At 47.2% G+C, this 20,801-nt stretch overlaps 1 protein-coding gene across 3 annotated transcripts in view; it reads left to right on the top strand.

Annotated features, from left to right (window-relative positions):
- The first annotated feature begins 11,054 nt into the window (after positions 1-11,054).
- The window catches only part of LAMC2 (laminin subunit gamma 2), a 36,156-nt gene continuing 26,409 nt past the window's right edge, over positions 11,055-20,801 (top strand). For all 3 annotated transcript variants that reach the window (XM_050963546.1, XM_050963544.1, XM_050963545.1), the window contains exon 1: positions 11,055-11,259. In XM_050963546.1, coding sequence (XP_050819503.1) covers positions 11,157-11,259 — 103 coding nt within the window. In that variant the 5' untranslated portion in view covers positions 11,055-11,156. The remainder of the gene's footprint in view (positions 11,260-20,801) is intronic.

Below are 20,801 nucleotides of genomic sequence, written 5' to 3' on the forward strand. Positions count from 1 at the left end.
TGATGGTAATTAGTTCTCTCATTGGGCACATGAAGGAGTTTTAGCTCTTTTGGCTAAAAATAAAATCAGTTACATGCTGCAGTTTTCCTGGTCACTGAAGGGTAAGTGTATATGGTGTGGCCAGCTGGGCGAGTGGGGGTGCTCATCACTCATGGAAGAATTGAAGGGTAGGCGTTACGTTTCTCTGCACACTGTGAAGGTAAGTTCTGGTCTACCTTGATTGGAGAGGCTGAAGAGGAGAAGTGACTCTGAGGGTATGTCTGCACTACAGGATTATTCCGATTTTACATAAACCGGTTTTGTAAAACATTGTATAAAGTCAAGTGCACGCGGCCACACAAAGCACAATAATTCGGCAGTGTGCGTCCATGTACCGAGGCTAGCGTCGATTTCTGGAGCATTGCACTGTGGGTAGCTATCCTATAGCTATCCCATAGTTCCCGCAGTCTCCTCCACCCATTGGAATTCTGGGTTGAGATCCCAATGCATGATGGTGCAAAAACTGTGTTGTGGGTGATTCTGGGTAAATGTCGTCACTCAATCCTTCCTCCGTGAAAGCAACAGCAAACAATCATTTTGCGCCCTTTTTCCCTGGATTGCCCTGGCAGACGCCATAGCATGGCAACCATGGAGCCTGTTTTGCCTTTTGTCACTGTCACCGTATGTGTACTGGATGCTGCTGACAGAGGCGGTACTCCAGTGCTACACAGCAGCATTCATTTGCCTTTGCAAGGTAGCAGAGATGGTTACCATTCCTATTGCACTGTCGGCCATTGTAATTTGGCGATGAGATGGTGGTTTTCAATCATTTTGTACCGTTTGCAATTGGGAAATGGTGATGACAGTTATCAAGGATTTTGTACTGTCTGCTGCTGTCATGGGTGCTCCTGGCCTACCTTCGCTGAGGTCGGCCGGGGGCGCATGGACAAAAATGGGAATGACTCTCCGGGTCATTCCCTTCTTTATGTTTTGTCTAAAAATAGTCAGTCCTGCCTAGAATACGGAGCAAGTCTACTAGAGAGCCAGAGAGCACAGCTGCTCCATGTCAGAGCCCCAGAGATCCCACAGAAATGATGAGCTGCATGCCATTCTAGAGAGTGTCCCTGCAACAACCCCACCCATTGCTTTCCTCCTCCCACACCCCTCCTGGGCTACCGTGGCAGTGTCCCCCCATTTGTGTGATGAAGTAATAAAGAATGCAGGAATAAGAAACACTGACTTTTTAGCAAGATAAAGTGAGGGGGAGGCAGCCTCCAGCAGCTATGATAGTCCAGGCAGGACATTAAAGAGTGGGGAGGAGAGGAACGCAGCCTCCCGTTGCTATGATAGTCCAGGGAGTACAGAATCTTTTCTTTAGACACAAAAGGGGGGGGAGGGGCGCTGATGGAGCTCAGGCTCCAGCTGCTATGATGAGGACAGTTACCCAGCATTTTGTACCGTCTGCCAGGAATGACAGGGAGTCATTCCCATTTTTACCCAGGCACCCCCGGCCGACCTCACCTAGGCCAGCCTGGAGCACTCACGGGATGATGACGAGGACGGCTATCAGTCATTTTGTACTGTACCGTCTGCCACCAGGGAAGGAAGGGGAGAGGATGCTGCTGTTTAGCGCTGCAGCACCCCGTCTACCAGCAGCATCCAGTAGACATACGGTGACATTGAAAAGTGGCGAGAAATGATTTTTTTCCCTTTTCTTTGAGTGGGGGAGAGGGGTAAATTGATGACATATTCCCTGAACTACTGGCGACAATGTTTTTGACCCTTCAGGCATTGGGAGCTCAGCCAAGAATGCAAATGCTTTTCGGAGACTGCAGGAACTGTGGGATAGCTCGAGCCCTCAGTCCCCCCTCCCTCCCTCCATGAGCGTCCATTTGATTCTTTGGCTTTCCGCTATGCTTGTCACACAGCACTGTGCTGTGGACTCTGTATCATAGCCTGCAGATTTTTTCAAATGCTTTGTCATTTCGTCTTCTGTAACGGAGCTGTGATAGAACAGATTTGTCTCCCCATACAGCGATCAGATCCAGTATCTCCCGCACAGTCCATGCTGGAGCTCTTTTTGGATTTGGGACTGCATTGCCACCCGTGCTGATCAGAGCTCCACGCTGGGCAAACAGGAAATGAAATTCAAAAGTTCGCGGGGCTTTTCCTGTCTACCTGGCAGTGCATCCGAGTTCAGATTGCTTTCCAGAGCGGTCATAGTGGTGCACTGTGGGATACCGCTCGGAGGCCAATACCATCGATTTGCGGCCACACTAACCCTAATCCAACATGGCAATACCGATTTCAGCGCTACTCCTCTCATCGGGGAGGAGTACAGAAACCAGTTTAAAGAGGCCTTTATATCGATATAAAGGGCCTCCTTGTGTGGACGGGTGCAGGGTTAAATCGGTTTAACGCTGCTAAATTTGGTTTAAACGCGTAGTGTAGACCAGGCCTGAGCTGGGTTAAAGGGGATTTAGCTTCTATGTTTAAAATTAGGTCTTATGGAATAGGAAACCCCAATGATTCTGACATTCCCTGGGCTGTTCTGAGGGACTTCCACCATGATCTGCAGTGGCGAGAAGGAAACTTCTGCTCCAGTCTCCCCAGCTTCCATTCATAAATGTCATAGACTCTAAAGCCATAAGGAAGGGACCATTATGATTATCCAGTCTAACTGCCTACAGACCACAGAATTTCACCCAGTAATCTCTGCATCAAGTCTATAATTTCTGGTTGCACTGGAATGTGTCTTTCAGAAAGCAATTCCATGACAAAGAATCCACCACACATAGTGGTAAGCTGTTCCAATGGTTAATTACTTTCACCATTTAAAAGTTTATTTCCAATTTGAATTTCTCTAGCTTCAACTTCCAGATCTTGGATTTTACTAATACCTTAAATTAATTCCTAGGCCTGGCCTAGATTAGGATTTCAAGGTGTAACACTAGCATCCGATGTCACCTGCTCCCATCTGGTTAAATTCCCTTGTAGGGTAGGGGGAGGATGTGCCTTTCGTTCCACCCTTTATTCGCCCTCTGAGAAGTTAGCAACCTCTGGAGTTTTCTCATTGGTTCAGTCTACTCGGCCCCATTTCCAGAGTGGTACAGTTTGTTCTCCTTTACTTGCTTCTTCTGAACTTTGATGACTCATGTACCATTTATTATTCCTTTGGGGTCACGTATCTCCCATGCCTGGATTCCTGCTCTCTTTCCTTTCCTGTGTTTGCAGCATCTATATTCTGTGGTATTGACAATAACCCACTTGTCTGTGTACTAAGCTGAGTGACGGGGTGCCCTGCCTCTTCCAGCAGCACCGAAGGACTCTGAAGGAATTAGCTACCTTCACTGTCTGTGATTTGCAGAAGTGAGATGCTGATTTTGGATGGTTGTGGCTTTGCGTCTGAGAGTTGTAGGCCCAGTAGAGGTCTAAGAACTGAATCTGTAGCCTTCCTACATGTGCAAGAAATGAGAGCTCAGTTTGCGGCTCTGTACAGCATCATTGACAGTGCTACTGGGCTGGGAAGAGTGGTTCCAGCCAGCTCTCATGTCTCCTGCTTCTTTCCTAGAGCTTGTTACAATTTACCAAAAACTGACTTGAAATTCCCCTACCTGTGAATGCTTCTAATCCCACCAGTGGAGGAGAGCTGCCTTCGCCCATGCTAACTAACACATTTTTAAAGTCTAGTATACTCTGCCTCTACCATTTTAAGACATTACTAGCAATGTGCATTGGCTGCAGTAGATTTTCTAAACTTCTTGACTAACTTGCTAACATCGCACCTTTAAATCCCAGTCTAGAGTAGGCCTTTAAATGGGTCCAGAATCTGAATTAGACAGATTACCTTCTGTCCTGGTGAAAGGAACTCTCTGTTTGCGCTAGCACTTCCTACCGATTTTCTAAATGTGGTCTCTTGTTTATCATATAGAAACACAAGTTTAGTCAAGAGTGGGGAGCAGCTGGTTGGGTTCACTGTTCCAAAATATACCCTGGATTACAAATATCAGTATTTCATGAGCAAACCTCGTGCTGTAGAGTCTGTGGTTTTCGTTCATTACAAGTAGTGGAATATGATCAGAGGTTTGTACTGGAAACAATGCTGATCTTGTCTGGACTGTTGATCTCAAGGTTCTGTCTGCTTTCTGTGCCATTCAAGGTGCTGCGGGGAGGAAAGAGGAAAGAGCCCTTTCTGCCTTTTATCCCATCCTCAGACTTCAGGAGGTCAAACCCGACCTGTAGACTAAGGGCTAGATCCTTTGAACCTTTGGGTGACTATCTTGGACAGGTTTCACTGTGGTATTGTTCCTTTTGATTAATGTCCATTTTGTGTTGCTGTCCACTTCTGATTTGATAGCAGGCTGCTCTTTACTGAGCCTGTTTAACTAAGACGATGTCTACTAAGCTTCCTCCTCAGTGGAGTAAATTATCCCCCCTTCAGCTTATTTGTGTCATAACATGGAGGTGCGCTTTACAAGTGGTAAAATGATAGAGATCCCTGCCCCAAATAACTTGCAATGGAAGGCATGAACAATTGCAATATGGCTAATGGGTGAAGAGCACTGTGAGGACAGGATAAAGTTGCCTTGCTCTGTCACTATCCTGGTCTGCGATGGGTCAATATAATAGTTCAACAGCATTTTCTTTAGGCGTTGGCAAGGTGGGGGTTCTTCCAGGTTCCTTGTATGACCAGGTCTGTCTTAAGACTGACTGACTGCGTCAAGGTGTGCCTGGACTGGAATAATCGTGAGGATTCTCCACAGTTCCCTCAAGTGCATCCCAGCCTTGTTACCAGTTGCTGCCTTCCGGTCACCAGATCGTTCTACCTGGGTTTAAACTGCATCACAGTGTCAATGAGCTTGAGTATGTGATGGTTCCAAGACCAATATTACAACCTGAAGGAGGTAACTGCACAATGTTCCCTGTCTTGTGGGGCTGTTCCCTCTTGTAAAATCAAATAGCCAGTCTCTTTCTATTGGCGGTCCTTGCCCAAAGCCCTTCCTAGTGCAGTATCTCCCTGCTACAGGTGATGGTATCTCCTGGTCCATAGGTGGAGTGCTGGGAGGAAAACTAAGCATGAAGGCTGGAGACTGTTCTTTCCAGCTCAAGTTTGGAATTTCTTTGGGAGGCACTTGATGTAGTGCATAAGATAAACTGCAAGTAAGCAAGCCCATGAAGGAAGCAGCTGCCTGTTATTTATACTGAAACGGAATCTGTGGATAGTGAGAAGCTCCAACTCATCCATAAAGGAGTTAATGCAGGAAACAGATCCCCAGGACAGGGGATGGCACTGAACTGAGATCTAAGTGCAGATAAGGAATTCCAGCAACTCCACCAGGGCTGGTAAAGGCAGAGGGAGATTTTGTGTTGCTTGTATTTCTGGTCAGCATTGCATGAGCTGTGTCTTGTGGGAAGTGGAGTGCGGCTGATGCTGTTGACTCCAGGGAAATGCCGTTTGTTTGCTCCCTGTGCTAACTGACACGTCACAATCTCTCACCTCAGAATTTTTTTCTGGTTCCTCTTTGTTTAACTTTTTGTTTTCTGGAAACAGCAGGTTTGCCTGCTGAAGCCTGTGGACCATGCGTGTCCTTCACACAGCCCTTCCTAGGAGCTCTAGAACCATGCTCAGGGAGTTTGAATTGGTGGGAAGGAGCGAGGGCATGTCTGAGACAGAGCTTGCACTGTGGTTTGTTTCACAGCTGTGGCTGCTAGAGGCTCATGCTATGGTTGTCTTCAGCTGACATTGCTAGTGTCTTTGCTATCCTTGCCAGGCACTGCTGTGAGAACATTGTGGGAGACTACCAGGTCTTAGGGGGATGGAAAGGGATGCTGGGAGGCCTGGCTCTGCTCCTTTACCCCACTGGCTGGAGTGAGGATTACTTTCTGGGTGGGGCCCTTAGGGGCAGCCCAATGGTGGCTATGGATGGTGAACGTGCCCTGCCTGGAGGAGGCAGGGTGGTGGCGGGGGCCTTGAGCAGCTTCATAGCGCAGGCCACAATTGGACTTGGGGGCTGATTGGACACAGTTATACAATGCCCAGGTCAGGCACATGTGTGAATTCTGAGGAACAGCTGTGGCAGGCATAAGCTGGGTATGCTCAACCAGTAACATGTTCCAGATAAGATTCCCTAAGTTGATAGATAGTGGCTCTGGGACTTACAGGGAAATGTCAGGAATGGTTTGAGAACTTCCTTGGCAGCCTGCAGGTGCCTGGCAGCAGAGTTGCTACAGGCTTGTGGAGCAGAGAGAAGAATGCAGTAAATGCAGAAGAAAGGAAATAGATTCCTTCCTTATCTCACTTACCTGTGTGTGTGTTTTGTGACGGACAGGCAGGGCGTAGGCTAGGCAAGGCCAGACATGACTGTACTTCCTTGAGCTGCTGACACCTCAGCTGCAGTCTAGCCAGGCAGGCCTGCCTGGCTTGCTCACGGGAGCTGCATGGAAGGGCATGGTTCCTGAGTGATCTGCCACAGCCCAGAGGGGGTGGAATTCGACTTGAACCTCAGCTGGAAGAAAGGTGTCCCTGGGGCTGTTAACCTGAGTAGGGAGACAGTCATGGTCTTGATAATTCTGGAGAACATTCCTCTGAGACCTGCTTTTACCACAACCAGGCCACCTCCCTGTCCTGTAACTCTCAGGGCATTTTCAAAGCTGGTGACAGGTTGGGTCTTGCTCACTGGATTGTTGCTTTCCAGTACGAATGAGGGCAGGGCAGCCTGGACTTTGCAGTCACTGGAATTAACCAGCACTAATGGGTTCAGGAACAAACAGGAAATGTCAGGAATCTGCCTAGTACCTTACAAATGTTCCTGGCAGAATCCCATTTTGGCAAGGTTCCAGATTTTATTCTGGGGACTGTTTTGTCCCATGAAAGCTATGAGGCAGCCTGGCCTAGTGGACTAAGCACAGGCTTGGGAGCCCAGGAACTTCTGCATTTTAACCACAGCTCTGCCACTGACTTGCTTTCTGTGGCTGTGGGTAAGACACTTAACCTCTCCAACCCAATTTCCCCATCTGTAAAACGGGGATGAAGATATTGTGCTGCATTCTGGGGATACCCAGGGTTGGGGGGACCCTGCTATCACCTACCCTTACTGTGAGGAAGTCTTGTCCTTGCCTGCTTGGGGTCAGCTCCCCAACTGTGACCTGGCCCAGGCAGCACAAGCACCCCCTTTGCAGGCCACTGTGACTTTACACTTATCACTAGGCAGGCTCCAGCCCCTGAGCCGCTCCCAGAAAAGTCCCACCCCGCTCCACTGGCCACCTGCAGTATTCGCAGACATGCTGTGCCCAAAGGAACAGTACACCCCAACTTGCCAGTTACACTTAAGTCACTGCTCTGCTTAACACACAGCAGTTGCTTATGTTTAAGCATGTTTATTTAGCTAAGTCTAGTGATAGCAAGCAGAAGTACTGGAAACAGATGGTTGCATATAAAATAAAATTTACATGCATTCTAGAACCTAGACAGACTTATCTAGATACTTTCATGTCTTCAACCAATGCGTAGCCAGAGTCCTTCCAATGTTCTGCAGCCAGGCTTGGCCATGATCTTCTGTTCCTAAGCCCTGTCACACAGTAAGCTTGCCCCCTGGGTGGAAGATGCTGTGTGTTGCTTTGCATTACCTGATGTATCAGACTAATCCTTTGGTATTAGACACAAGCAGGATGACCCCCTGCTGATTGTTTTGTTCCTTAGGTTCTCTCCCCTGTAGATTTTGACAAGCTTTTAATTAGTATAAGGCTCAGTGTGCAAATAGGCCACTGTTGTGAAGTGGACAATGCACTATGATCAGACAGAGAAATAAGGGTAGCCTACTCATTGACTGACACAAACCTGTCTGGCACATGTCACCTCATGGAGACCCTGTCTTACCTTAGTAACATAATTTTCATTATAGATACATAACTTCATAAATAATATCCTTATACGCATTTTGCAGTGATTATGGCCACCAGCAGGCTACTGGATCTCAGTAGAGACCTCGCATGCCCCCCATGGGTGAATTACCCAACCCTCAGCACCCTGTAAAACTATGGGTATCCCCTGTGCCCTATGCCACTCTGGGTCACAGATCTCTCACAGAGATGAGGGCAGAAAACCTGCACATCCTCATCCTCATCCCAACTTGTGCACTCAGGTTTTAGTCTAACTGTAAGTGTTTATGCTCTTCGTTTAACTCGATAGAATTAACTTTTTTTTTTTTAATGGGGCTGCCAGAGATGATGCATCTGAATTGAAGGATCCAATTTGCAATCAGCAAAAACAGCTTTATGACCCTGCTTCACTGGATAGTGACCTTTTTTATCTTGTCATTGGTCTAAATCTTGCCACGTCAGTATAGCCTGAAAGCTAAATCAGCTGCAGGTCAGTAGCCAAATTGGAAATAAACAGGTGGTCTCAGTCCAGGCCCTAGTGCCCATGTTGCCTCACCCCTCTAGAAAGGCATTGTGGTGGGTAGCTTTGCTGGCAACATTAGCATAAAGAGGCGCATTTAGTTATTGGCATAGAGTCAGAGTTACCCACTTACTTAAAGAAATTTTCCACGTAGAACAGGCTCAAGGCCGGTCTGATGGGAGGAGTATGGGGGATGTTGTACAGCTGCTATCTGCACTGTACCTATTCTGCACTGCAGTCTCTGGGACAGTCAGTTATGCTCATTTAATTACCCTGAAATTTACTTTTTAAAATGCACAGAGCCATCTTTGCAGATATATTAACCTAGGGTCTATAACCTTTGAGAATGTGTTCATCCTGGATGGCAACCTGTTTTTAATCCAGCAATGGAAAACCCCCTAGGATTCTTGCACTGGAGAGAAACTCTTTTCCACCATTTAATAAGGAACTGTAAAAACATTAGGTCAGTCTTTACAACCGCTCTGATCAATTGGTGAGAATTTCCCCTGCAAAGCACAGAGACTGCTCTGTTGCCTTTACATTTCTTTTTGACAACGGATTGAAGAATGAATCTCTTTAGATGAATATCAGACCCGGAGAGTAAGGGGTGGGGGAAGAGAGAGAGAGAGCACCTGTATGGCTGATATCAGAGATCATTTTCATTTTAAAGTTCCCCAACTAGTAACACAGTAGAGGTCGGGCTCTTCGCCTTGTTGTTTATTAAGACCCTCTCCAAACGGTGCTGTCATATCTAAGGGGCTATATAAACAGAATGTCATATGTAATTTCATTTCTATGGGAGGCTGGATGTGCTCTTTTCGTTGGGGTCCAAATGAACTGGCTTGTCTAGAAAATAAGGTTTTGAAAGATATCTTTTGGTTAGTGTCTGGGGCGCGTTAAATGCTAGGATCCTAGACATCATGACTTAGTCCTGGTGGGGAATGGCTGATGAGTAAAGATTAAGTAAATATGTATGAAGGATGAGTAAGAGGGAGGGGAGATATCCAGCTAGTGTGTGAAGGAGGTAACCCCCAAGGAGATGAATTGGTTAGAGTGGTGTGAAGGGGGACAAGGAGGAGTAATGCAATAAAATCAAATAAGGAAAAATTTTGATTAATGTCAGGAAAATCTTCCTGACAATGAGCTGCATTGTTCTCTCGGGGAAGTGGTAGCAGTCCCATTGACGAGGGTGTTTAAAGATATGCTGGGCAATAGAGAAAACACTGCGGTTATCAGTTCTGTTTTGGTGGGTGGATGGTGTAATGCTGGCTATGTAGATCGGCAGAGGAAGAAGTGGAGCAAATTGTGTATTTCGCAGCACACAGGGATTCTTTATTAAATGCACTTCACCAAATGACTGAACGACCTACAAGGTGGTTTGGCAAGAGCCCACTGTTAATTACAACTTTGGGAATATTTACACCTCCCCTTTTAAAACACATCAGATAATTAATCCTGGGTGGCAGAAATCGACATGCCATCAGCAGTTTGGTGGGTTGTGTTTATTGTTTGTCCCAGGCTATGGTTAAGCTCTACTGCGTTAAATTAACAGAGAAAAAGCTCTAATAAAAAATCACTCAAAAGCAGATGCAGGTAAATGTGGCCAAAGGAAATCACAACCGTGCAGTGGCATCATGCTGGTTGCACTCCACGGACTCCCCAAAATGCTGCGCCGGATCTCCTGGCAAGGAACTGAGCAGCATTATGTCAGCCTCAGGAATTTAATCCTTAGGAGGCTGTTGGGCAGTTTAAGAGATTCGGAGAGAGACCTAAACATTAATGACCTGGATTAGAGATTGAGGCTGGCTCTGAAGCTAGCAGAAGAGCAGTAAGTTGGGAAGCATTGGCTGGACTGAACTGGGCTGGATTTCAAACCATGGGCCCAGGCCCCGTAGAGTAGAATAACCAGGTAGGCAACCAGAAAGCTTGGATTCAAGGCTGAGCTTGTAATGCTCCTTAACTAGTTCTCCCTGAGCTAGTAGTGCTCCTGGGCAGTTTGCCAGGGTGTCAGGTCAGGTGTAGTTATACCCAGCAGCAACCCATGACAGTAATCAGGAGGCGTAGGATGTAGTGCATAGGGTACTGGACCTGGGTTTTGATCCAGATTCTGACCTGCTTTGTGAGCTGGGGCAAGTCACTTCACCTCTCCATGCCCTTTGTTTTGTCTATTTCGATTGCAAGCTCTTCGGGTCAGGGACTGTCTCTCTCAATGCATCCATACACCACCTTGCACAGTGGGACCCTGATCTTGACTGGGCCCTCTAGACACAACTGTAATACAGGTGGTGGTGATCAATTCACGGAGAGCACTAAGGAAGGGAGAGTGACTGAGACCGGTCCCCCTTGATTTCAGTGGCAGGCTTGGGTACTATGAAGGATTCATAGCATCTGCAGCGGCTTTTATTTAATTTTGAGGGGCTTCTGCTGAGGAGAAGAAACTCATTACTAAATCCTTGGCACTGACTGGGAGGAAGCTTACACGGCTGATGTGCCTTTCTATCCCTCCAGACCTCCCTCCTGTCTGGGTTTGTGCTGCTGTTTTGGTTGGTGTAGGACAGCCCAGAGAGCTGGTAAGGAGATCTGAGGTTTAGGTGTGTCTGCTTCATATGGGCTGGGCTCTCCTTATTCACCAAGTAAGTCTGACTGAGGCACATGCTTTCTTCCTGTGTTGGGAGTGACTCAGGTACAGGAGCTGATAAAATCACCTGAGAAGAGAAAGTGAAGCACATTGGAAAGCCAGCTGCAAGCTCCCTGCTCTGCTCTGGTGTATTGTGTATTCATGCCTGGATCCCCAGAAATGACTTTGCACTGGCTGCTAACCCTGAGCTGCTTCTGTGTCTCTCTCTTCCTGCCTGCAGCTATCAGTACCAACAGAAGAGAAGGTGAGTCTTATGTGATTAGATCTTCCTGCTTCACTTTAGAAAACTGATTCCATGTACATTTTTTTGTTTGTTTTAAATTCTGCACTGGGTGAAGAGTACCAAATGACCTTAACTGCTACAAGCCCCTAGGTGAGACGGCACCAAGCTGTGAGATCTCACTCCCCTCGTGAGATTTCTCAGAGACGCTTGTGGATGGGAGTGGTAATGTTCTGGTTGGAAATAAACACTTGATACTATTATCTGGATTTCCTCAGAATTTAAACATCACAGGAATGCTGCATTGATTCATCAGGACCATTGGTAGCCCAGATTATTCTGGGACCCTCTTTAAATAACTTACTGGCATGCAACTACTTTCTTTAAAGACTCTCTATTTTAGAGGGATTTGGGTCTGAACATGCTAATTACATTATGCTGTATTATGTTAATACAGCACTTTAAGTAGCCCAAAGTGTATGCTGCTAAGCCAATGCATGAACTGGAAGAAGAGAGCCTTTTTGGCTTAGTAACACTTACAGAATTCAGATCTTGTGAAGGTTTGCCTTTCAGAATGTTTTGTGTTAGACCAGGTCTGCACATGCAGTGTTTGCAGCTTGCAGGTGAACACATGTACAGTTATCTATTGTGACACCACACAACCAGTGTTTTTATATGTTACGAGATACTTTGTATGATGGTGTTGGTTATATATCTATACATGTTTGGACAGGTGATAGTGACCGGTACTGTGACAGTGCAACTATTTATATGTGTGGCTGTATGACAGTGTGACACCTAGCCTGTACTGCAGGGATAGGCACCTTATGGCATGCATGCCAAAGGCGGCACGCAAGCTGATTTTCAGTGGCACTCACAGTGCCCGGGTCCTGGCCACCAGTCCGCGGGGGCTCTGCATTTTAACTTAATTTTAAATGAAGCTTCTTAAACATTTTAAAAACCTTATTTACTTTACATACAACAATAGTTCAGTTATATATCATAGACTTATAGAAAGAGACCTTCTAAAAACATTTAAATGTATTACTGGCATGCGAAATCTTAAATTAGAGTGAATAAATGAAGACTCAGCACACCACTTCTGAAAGGTTGCTGACCCCTGCTGTATAGTATGTTTTGCTACATTGCATTGTATTTGCATGTATGGTTACAGAGTGTGTATTGACAGTAATAGGGTCTTCACAGACTGTGCAAGCTGGTCTGATCTTATGGCTATTGTTGCTACTACGTATCATAACTCATGACAGTGTCACACCATTGTGTATATGTGTGTTTGTGACTGACTGGAATGTATGTTGTAGGTAATGACATGCCACTAAGTTTGTTTATAGATATTTGCTTAACACTGTCAGTTTGAGGGCAGCATCTGTGACTACATTGATAAAGGTGTGCTGCTGTGTATACTTCATATTTGCCTAAATGTATTTATGTTAAGAGTTTAATACGTTTTAATTTTTAGTGGCTTGGAAGTAGGGTCTATAATTTCAATTATTTTTAATGTAAACACACCAAGAGATGGTAGAAAAAGTAAAGGAAGAAGTATTGAAAACAATCCCGTTTTGCAAAAACAGATTTGATTTATGTAAGGTGCAGCACTAATCAGATCATTAAAACAAATATAATACTATCTGAAATGAAATCTCTTAATAAACCATCATAGTTTCTCTTCCCTTTTCCTGCAGTAAATGAATCCGTGTAGTCAGACATTCAGCTTATGTGGACTTTGAACTTATTATTGCACTTGGTATAAAGTGACAACCAAAGGCAAATTATTGACAGGCTCTTATTGAGCAGGATTAATCTATTACAAACTTCCTGAATCAGTTAATCAAAAGCAGCTCAATTTTAATGTTGTTGGTTCTCTCTCTCCTGCACTCACTAACCAGCCATGTCAGCACAATTAATACACTTTTGTTTACAACGGAACTATTTAAATCAGATAAGCGAAATATGAAATCTCATTTAGTTACAGAAGATCAGAGGCTGGTTTTTCAAACTGCTCAGCAAAACCCGTTATAATAGATGTGTATGTTGTGATGTAGACAGGTGTATGACACTGAAAGTTTCCTGATGTAGGCAGTGTGTCATTCAATGAGTGCATGCGTGGTTGTGAGCATGGCATTGTTTATAATTATTTGGGCAAGGAAGGCTGCGCACTAGCATGAAACAATTTTTTCCATGTGCCATTATATGTGATGGTGCGAGCTGTCTGTCACTTGTGGGGTGTGTGTCTCTTTCGGTTGGCTGTGGGTTTAAACAGTGATGTTTGCCTGTACCCTTGCAGGTACTGGTGCCAGAAAGGGAGATCTAGGTTACCTGTGCTTTGCATCTGTTAAAGGCTGGTTCTCAAGCATCTCTGGTGGGAAAAACATCCTTGGATGTATCAGGACCCTGGTGGAGTCAGATGCATGGGGCTCAGCAGTGTTTGTTGTCCCCTTCAAGTGAGGAGAGTCTGGCACATGGATTGTAGGTGCTCTCATTATTCAGGGGCAAGGGAGGCTTTGGCAGCTGGAAGGGAAACTGAGTGCATGCTGGATACCCGTATGTGCTTCTGGGGCTGGAGGAATGGGTTGGATTTGGGTGCTAGCTGACAAGGGTTCAGCCCACCGGTTCATCTTGCTGTGATGGGGTGGAGTAAGTGGCATGCTGGTCTGGGGCCCTGAGAAATACACAGCTCTGTGCAGTTGGCACATGCCATGGGCTTGCCTCCCTAGTGCTTCCACTTGTGATGTTTAACTGTAGGAACGAAGTGGTGGGTGTTTAGGGCTCACTGACCGGCAAAGACAGCCACCCCTGGTCTGCTTCTTTCCACCTGACAGGGATTCCTCTGCACTCTCCTCTGGGATGTACAGACCCTGTCAGGTTCCCAGGGCTCATACTTCAGGCTGGCTTAGAGATGTCAAACTCAGGCCTTTGCCTGGCAGAGGCCTGGCAAGCTCCATTGGCTGGACCGCTTGGACCAATACTGTGTGCCACTTGGAAACCAGACAAGAGGGACATCTCTGCTATGTCTCCCCAGCTCTGTCTTTGTGTTTGTCCAGCCCAGATGTGCATAGGAAAAGCAGGGTCAGGTTAGAAGAGGCTTCATCCTGCAACATCACACTCCACTGCTCTGCTCCTCCCAGGAAGCACTGACGCAAAATACATTCAATGTGGGAATTGCAGAGCCCTGGAGAGCACGTAGAGGAGAAATACTGATCAAAGTTCGAAGCCCTGGGGACATTCCATTTGGAAGTAGAAATTGATGGAGTCTGAGATTGTCTTTGGTGCAGTTTTGTTCGTTTGCAAGGAATGTACAAAGCCCGCTTCTCCGAACGCAGGAGGAACTAGGAACAAAAGGAGCAGTTTCCTAGCTTACAATCCCAAGCTGCTTTAGCCAGGACCTGACCCAAAAGTGCTCTCTCGCCTTCTCCTGAGTCATGCTGTGCTCATGGGCTCCTGTTTGGTTTTCTTCCTCCTCTGAGCCTCTCTGTCTCCGGCTTGTCTTTTTTACACACACGTGCACATGATCCCCTCCCCCAAAGCCCCCTGTCTTCTCAGGATCTGTCTACACTGCAATCAGACACCTGTCACTGGCCAGAGCCAGCTGACTTGGGCTCGTGGGGCTCTGGTAAGGGGCTGTTTAACTGAGGTGTAGACGTTTGGGCTTGGATTGGAACCTCTGCTCTAGGATCCTGTGAGGTGGGAGAGTCCCACCGTTCATGCTGCAGCCTGAGCCCAAACAACTACATCACAATTAAATGGCCCCTTAGCCCAAGTCAACTGGCAGGGGCTAGCAGCAGGTGTCTAATTGCAGTGCACACATACCCTCAGTCCAGAACTCCTGGGTGGGTTCACAATCCTCTTTTCTCTTGGGGGAGGGAGAGGCTTCCCCTTAACTCATCCTGACAGTTATGCTAATTGAAGGGTGCATTCAAAGCAGTTTGTGATTCAAGCAGCCCCCAGTCTCTCTCAGCATAGCAATACCACAGTGCCTACAGCTAAGTGCAGGGCCGTGACATGAGTTATGGTTTAGCTCATTACAATTAAATAAATAGCATTGCCAAGCCACGACTCTGACTTCCTGTGGGCAGAGGCTGACTGGTGACGCTGCTGCTGCTGACTGACGCAAGATGTGGTCAGTGCATGGAGGCAAGCAAGATTTTCTGTTCTCCCCTGCTTGATGAGTGATCAACATGGCTGAGACTTCAGGGGAGAAAATGAACCTCTTTCCCCATTTTGGGACCCAGTTTGGGCTCCCTGTCAGCTCTATGGCAAAGAGGAAGAATTCCAGGCTTTGGCAGACTTTCAGTGACCCGTGCGCATGTCTGATGGCACAGAACTTTTGTGGACTGTGGAGTCATTTGCCTAGAGCAGGCACAATCCAGTGAAGAGTCTGTTATGGAGGCGGCAGTCCAGAGGTGAATTCTAGCTGCACTGGACTGACCATCTGCTGGTTTTATTCATCTCCTAGAATAAACAAATAGGAAAAGAAGATTGCCGGAGGATTCAGTCATCTCCATGGGACCTTCCACGGAAAGGGGAGAGGTTATGGTTCTCATGGAAGATTTATTACATTTAAATGTGTTGGTTCCCACGTGCTGAAGAGACTCTTTGCATGCTGGTTTGGTCTGTAATGTTGCCAGCCTCATTCCTTGCTACCGCTGAAATGTGAGTTGCACAGATTCAGGACCAGCCCTATTTTCCTCTAAGGGCTAGTCTTAGAGGAAAATAAGGAAAATAGTTAGGTCTGCTCAACGACATTGCTCAGGGCTGTGAAAAATTCCACACCCCATGTGTTGTAATCGAGCCGACCTAAGCCCCAGGGTAGATGCTGCAAGGTCGACAGTAGAATCTTCTGAGACCCTAGCTACTTTCTCTTGGAGAGGTGGGTTTACTACAGCAGTGGAAAAACTTCACTGTGCCACTATAGCATTCCTATACAGCATATAGACACACCCTTCTTTATACATGAATTTAAGAGTACAACATTGCAGGGAGCCCAGGGCTTGCCCGTCTCATGCTCCCGCCCTCCAGAAGCTGGAGTCATGATCAGAACAGCAGGTGAGAGTTTCTCCCTTTGTATGGTGTCGGGAATGCTTTGAGAATGAGGTTTTGCTGGGCACGTACTCTGGACCCCTCCATCTTGGCACAGCATTAAAGAACCCCAGCTGTTCTATCTGCAGGCCTCACCTTTTCCGAACAGCTGGAGAATTCAGTTTTCCCAAGGTAGGGCCTCTCAGCACCAGATAGGAAAAAGCTTTCCACTGTAAATCCCCTTCTTCCCTCAGCCCGCAAACACAGCATCGCATTATTGACCCAGACAGTTTAGGGGTTTTTTTAAATTTAATCTGCTTTAGCTGTCCTGGGCAGAGGCTCCTGGTGAGAGTCCCCAGTAGGAACAAACATGCAGTCCAGTATGGGACACCACTTCAAGTTAATAATGCATGAGTCCAATCTGTTGCCCTGGGCCAAGGCTATAGATGTAGTCCCCAGCATACGCCATGTGAAGGCAAGATGTGAAAATGTGCCCTGCTCTTATCCCCCATAGGATGCGCTGACATCAGTTTAACAACCTGGCCAAACTTCTGGGATATGCAAAAACTTCTTGGATGCTGTGTCCACGTGATCAGACAGCATTAAGCTGGCCACTGTGAACCACACAAGGGAGTCAGATGAGAATGGAAACCTTTTGAGAAAAATCTGGCTCAAGGAACCACTTCTGTGGCTCTGGAATAGACCAGTCTCCCAGTGGCAGGATTGCAAGTAGAGAATGGAACTGGAGTGGACCTAACTTGGACAGCGTATTTCATCACATTAGCAGCCCTGACAGAGTATGTGAATGTGTTTGTCTGCCATGCACATTAATGGTGCCTGGGCGAGGACGTGTGTGTGTGTTTGGAGGGGCCCTGGGCACAGTATGGCTAGGGGGAGGGAGTAAAGGGCTAGCCCAGCACGGTGGGTCACAAATGTGAACAACATTGTTAAAGGAAGGAGACAATGCATCTAATTCCTAAGTAAAAATCTGAGTGCTAAAATACCTGAGGAGAGTTAGCTCTGCTCCCTGCAGCTGTGCTGGAGGCAAGCAGGTTCGTAGGAGGCTTTCCCTTGCATGCTGCCCATCCCGGGGCTGGGGAGCACAACCACGAGGTGGCGATGGGGAGTGAGCGCTGCCAGCAGAAAGGCAGAGGCTATACCCTTCTGCAGCATGGGTGGCTCTGTGTCTCGAGGCAGATGTTAGCACTCAAGGGAAGTGGACGATGGCTACAATGTGTTACCCGTCCTCGCCCGATGCACCAGATTTCTGCTTGCTCTGGAATTCCCCCGATCAGTGTCTCTCCTTCCCTAAGCAAGAGATTTCTTCTTTGTTCTGTTCGCAAGCTTCTCTCTGTCTCCCTCTCTCTTGTTTTGTCTTAGGAGACTTTCCCTGGTTTCTGTTTCCAATGTGTCCCTTTTCTTTCGCCCTCCTGCATTTTGTCTCCATCTGTAAAGTGAGGTTAGCGCTGGTAGAAGATGCTGGATTAGCAGCCTGGGAAACCCAACTTTTTGGTCTAGATGAGGTGCAGCAGGTCAGACTTCCCTAGTAGGGACAATCTCTACAAGGGCAGGTCACCCCAATGGCCCATTCAGTCCTTGGCCTCTTAGATACAAGGTGACCAGTGATTAGCAGGGTTTTACTAACGTGGACACTTGGATGCTAGAAGCTGAGATGTTACAATATCCAAACAGTTTGCAGATGGGGATGATTTTGAGCCAGTGACCTAGAGCAGTCTGCATCCCATTCCCCACATCTTCCCCGCGCTCTAAACTTTTGCTAAATTGCTCCTCTCTTCCTGTCTCTCTGTTCTCAGCCCCTGTCTGTTCTTTTGACAGCATCTTTGTCCTCCCACTGACCAAATGTCACCTGTAGTTGCTAAGGAACCCACAGGCCCTGTCCTTTCAACTGCCTCTTAAAGGGGACTTTGGCCCTACAGCTGAGTTTCTCTTTTAAAAAATTGTGGTACTGAAAAGTGATCTGTGTCTAGACATGCCTGGGTGTGCCAGGTACGTGAAAGAAATTCTGATGCCTCGAAGAGAATAATGTAATTCTCTTCAGTTGTAACCCTTCTGCCACGTGAAGTCGGCAACAACAAGGGCTGAATTCAATATCCAGGGTGCCTCTTAACAATACAACATAGAACTGGCTTGAGTCCCCACCCAGTAATCTGGAAAAATTAAACACCACCCTTTGGCACCTCTAAGAGGCAATGCTTCCCCTCTTGCGAGCACTGAGTCTGTGTAGGGCAGAGAAAACTTATACTACAAAGGGGAAAGGAACCTGGCATTAATTTAGGGAAATACCACAACCATGATTCAAACACATCTGACCATGAGCAAAACTCCCACCCCAGAGTACACTGGGCAGTGTCCTTTGCCTCTGTTTCTCACCTTGCGGTGTAAAAATCCAACAAACTAATGTCTCTTACCTTTAAGACGCCACTCCCTTCTCCCTCCAGTGCCTCCCACTCCCAGTTGCTGTCCTTGGGCAGTGGAGACCCAGCATTCAGAGATGCGTTCCTGTGAGTTCACCTCCCATCCGGAGGGGGAAGGAATGTCGAGCAATGCCTTCCCTGCCGCTGCCCCTGCAACTGGCTCACAGTTCACGCTGTGTCACTGCTGTACCATTGTTCACTCTGCTGCTGACATTTGTTGTGCCACCGTTCACTCCACTGCACCATCATCTGCTCCATCACCAATGGCCCTGTGCTGTCACCTGCTTCTCTACTGTGACCTCTGCAAGTCGGTCTCTTGAGGTTCCACCCAGTTCCCAGTGATTTCAGCTCTCAGTGTGGGTATCTCACGTCACTGCTAGTGCAGGCTGGACAGTCTCACCTGCGGAAAGGCTGTCCCACAGCAGATCTAAGCAGCACTTAGGCCTTGGCTACACTGGCACTTTACAGTGCTGCAACTTTCGCGCTCAGGGGTGTGAAAAAACACCCCCCTGAGCGCTGCAAGATACAGCGCTGTAAAGCCTCAGTGTAATCAGTGCTGCAGCGCTGGGAGCGCGGCTCCCAGCGCTGCAAGCTACACCCGTAAGGGATGTGGTTTACGTGCAGCGCTGGGAGAGCTCTCTCCCAGCGCTGGCGCTCCGACCACACTCACACTTCAAAGCGCTGCCACGGCAGTGCTTTGAAATTTCAAGTGTAGCCAAAATTGTCTAATATACAGGTTAAGGAAAGCGTGTCTATACGTCTTACTAAAGTGATTTGTAACCCAACAGCAGCCAAAATTGATCGCTTGAGCAACACATATGCTCTGTCTGCTGTATACATAGGTGGAGTAGGTGTGTTCATATACATACAGTCTGGTCCTGAAGCCTTTTCTCCCCAGCTCGTGGCTAGCAGTCAGGGAAGAGCTCCTTCAGAGCTTGCTTACACAGCAATAGAGAAGTTCTCAAGCAGCATCCCTGGTAGGCTATTCAGACAATCCATTCTCTGAAGTTCTGTTCCTTAGGGGAAAGCCAGGTCTACACTTGGCAGCATCTGCTGGTATAACGATACTGATATTTTGTACCAGCAAAGCTCTCTTCGTGTGGATGCAGCTTATATTGGCAAAGGGTTTATTACCGCTAGCTAGCCAGAGAGTGAGGGAGGGACCTTGTGTCATTCTGTACAGGAGAGATGCTCAAATGTTATTACTAAATGTCTATAGCCTGACTCAGTGCATCCTGCAGGTTTTTGTGTCTAGGGGAGATGACTGTTCAAGACTGGAAGGTGGTGCAAGTTATTCACAGCCCCAGAGAGAGGCTGTCACATCCATCTGTGTGTGGAAGTGGGGAACATGCAGAGGGGTGGCAGCAGGTACATGTGGCTCTGACAGTAAGCACAGATTTGCAAGAGATCTTAGTAAGAAACCCTTCTGAGCTCTGGAATCTTGTTTTGAAGGAGTCATGGAGAAACGAGGCAGGCAGGGACAGTGTGAAGGGAAACAGAAAATTACACATGAGAGAGCATACAGTTACAGACACGTTGCAAGTGATGTCAGTGTCCTCGCTTCAAAGACTGTAGTGGGGTGGGAGGTGCTCTGCACATTACAGGATCGGGCTCTTTATCCCTGGCTGAAGAGATTTCTTTACTTAAAGGGGTTTTGCATGTGAAAATTCCAGAGAACTAGTTGCAACATTACATTAATGATATGGAGTATTTGCCAACAATTACTACATTTGATACGTAAATGGGGGGATATCTGCTATCTCCAATGCTGCAGCATCCCTGGCTGGGGACATAGCAGCACTGGGGTTCCCTAGGCTGCAGCTGTCCCCCTCTCTCCCACCGTGGCCCATGTACTGTTGCATATTGAGTTGGGCTCCACACGGAGTCAGTGGCTGAGTTGAAGCAAGGAGGAGGTGAGTCTGGCAGGATGAAGGCAGGTCTCAGCAGTGAGATGCTGCTGAGTACAATCATCAGGGAGCAGCGGGCTGCTGTGTGGTGGAGAGGATGAGATCAGCTCTGGTTGGTTTGGCAGTGCTAGCAGGCCCGGGGTTTAGCTGATGTGTGCGGCTGTCTCAGGTGTTTGGAATTCCGGTC

Source organism: Gopherus flavomarginatus, chromosome 7 (genome assembly GCF_025201925.1).
Source record: "Gopherus flavomarginatus isolate rGopFla2 chromosome 7, rGopFla2.mat.asm, whole genome shotgun sequence".
NCBI lineage: Eukaryota > Metazoa > Chordata > Testudines > Testudinidae > Gopherus > Gopherus flavomarginatus.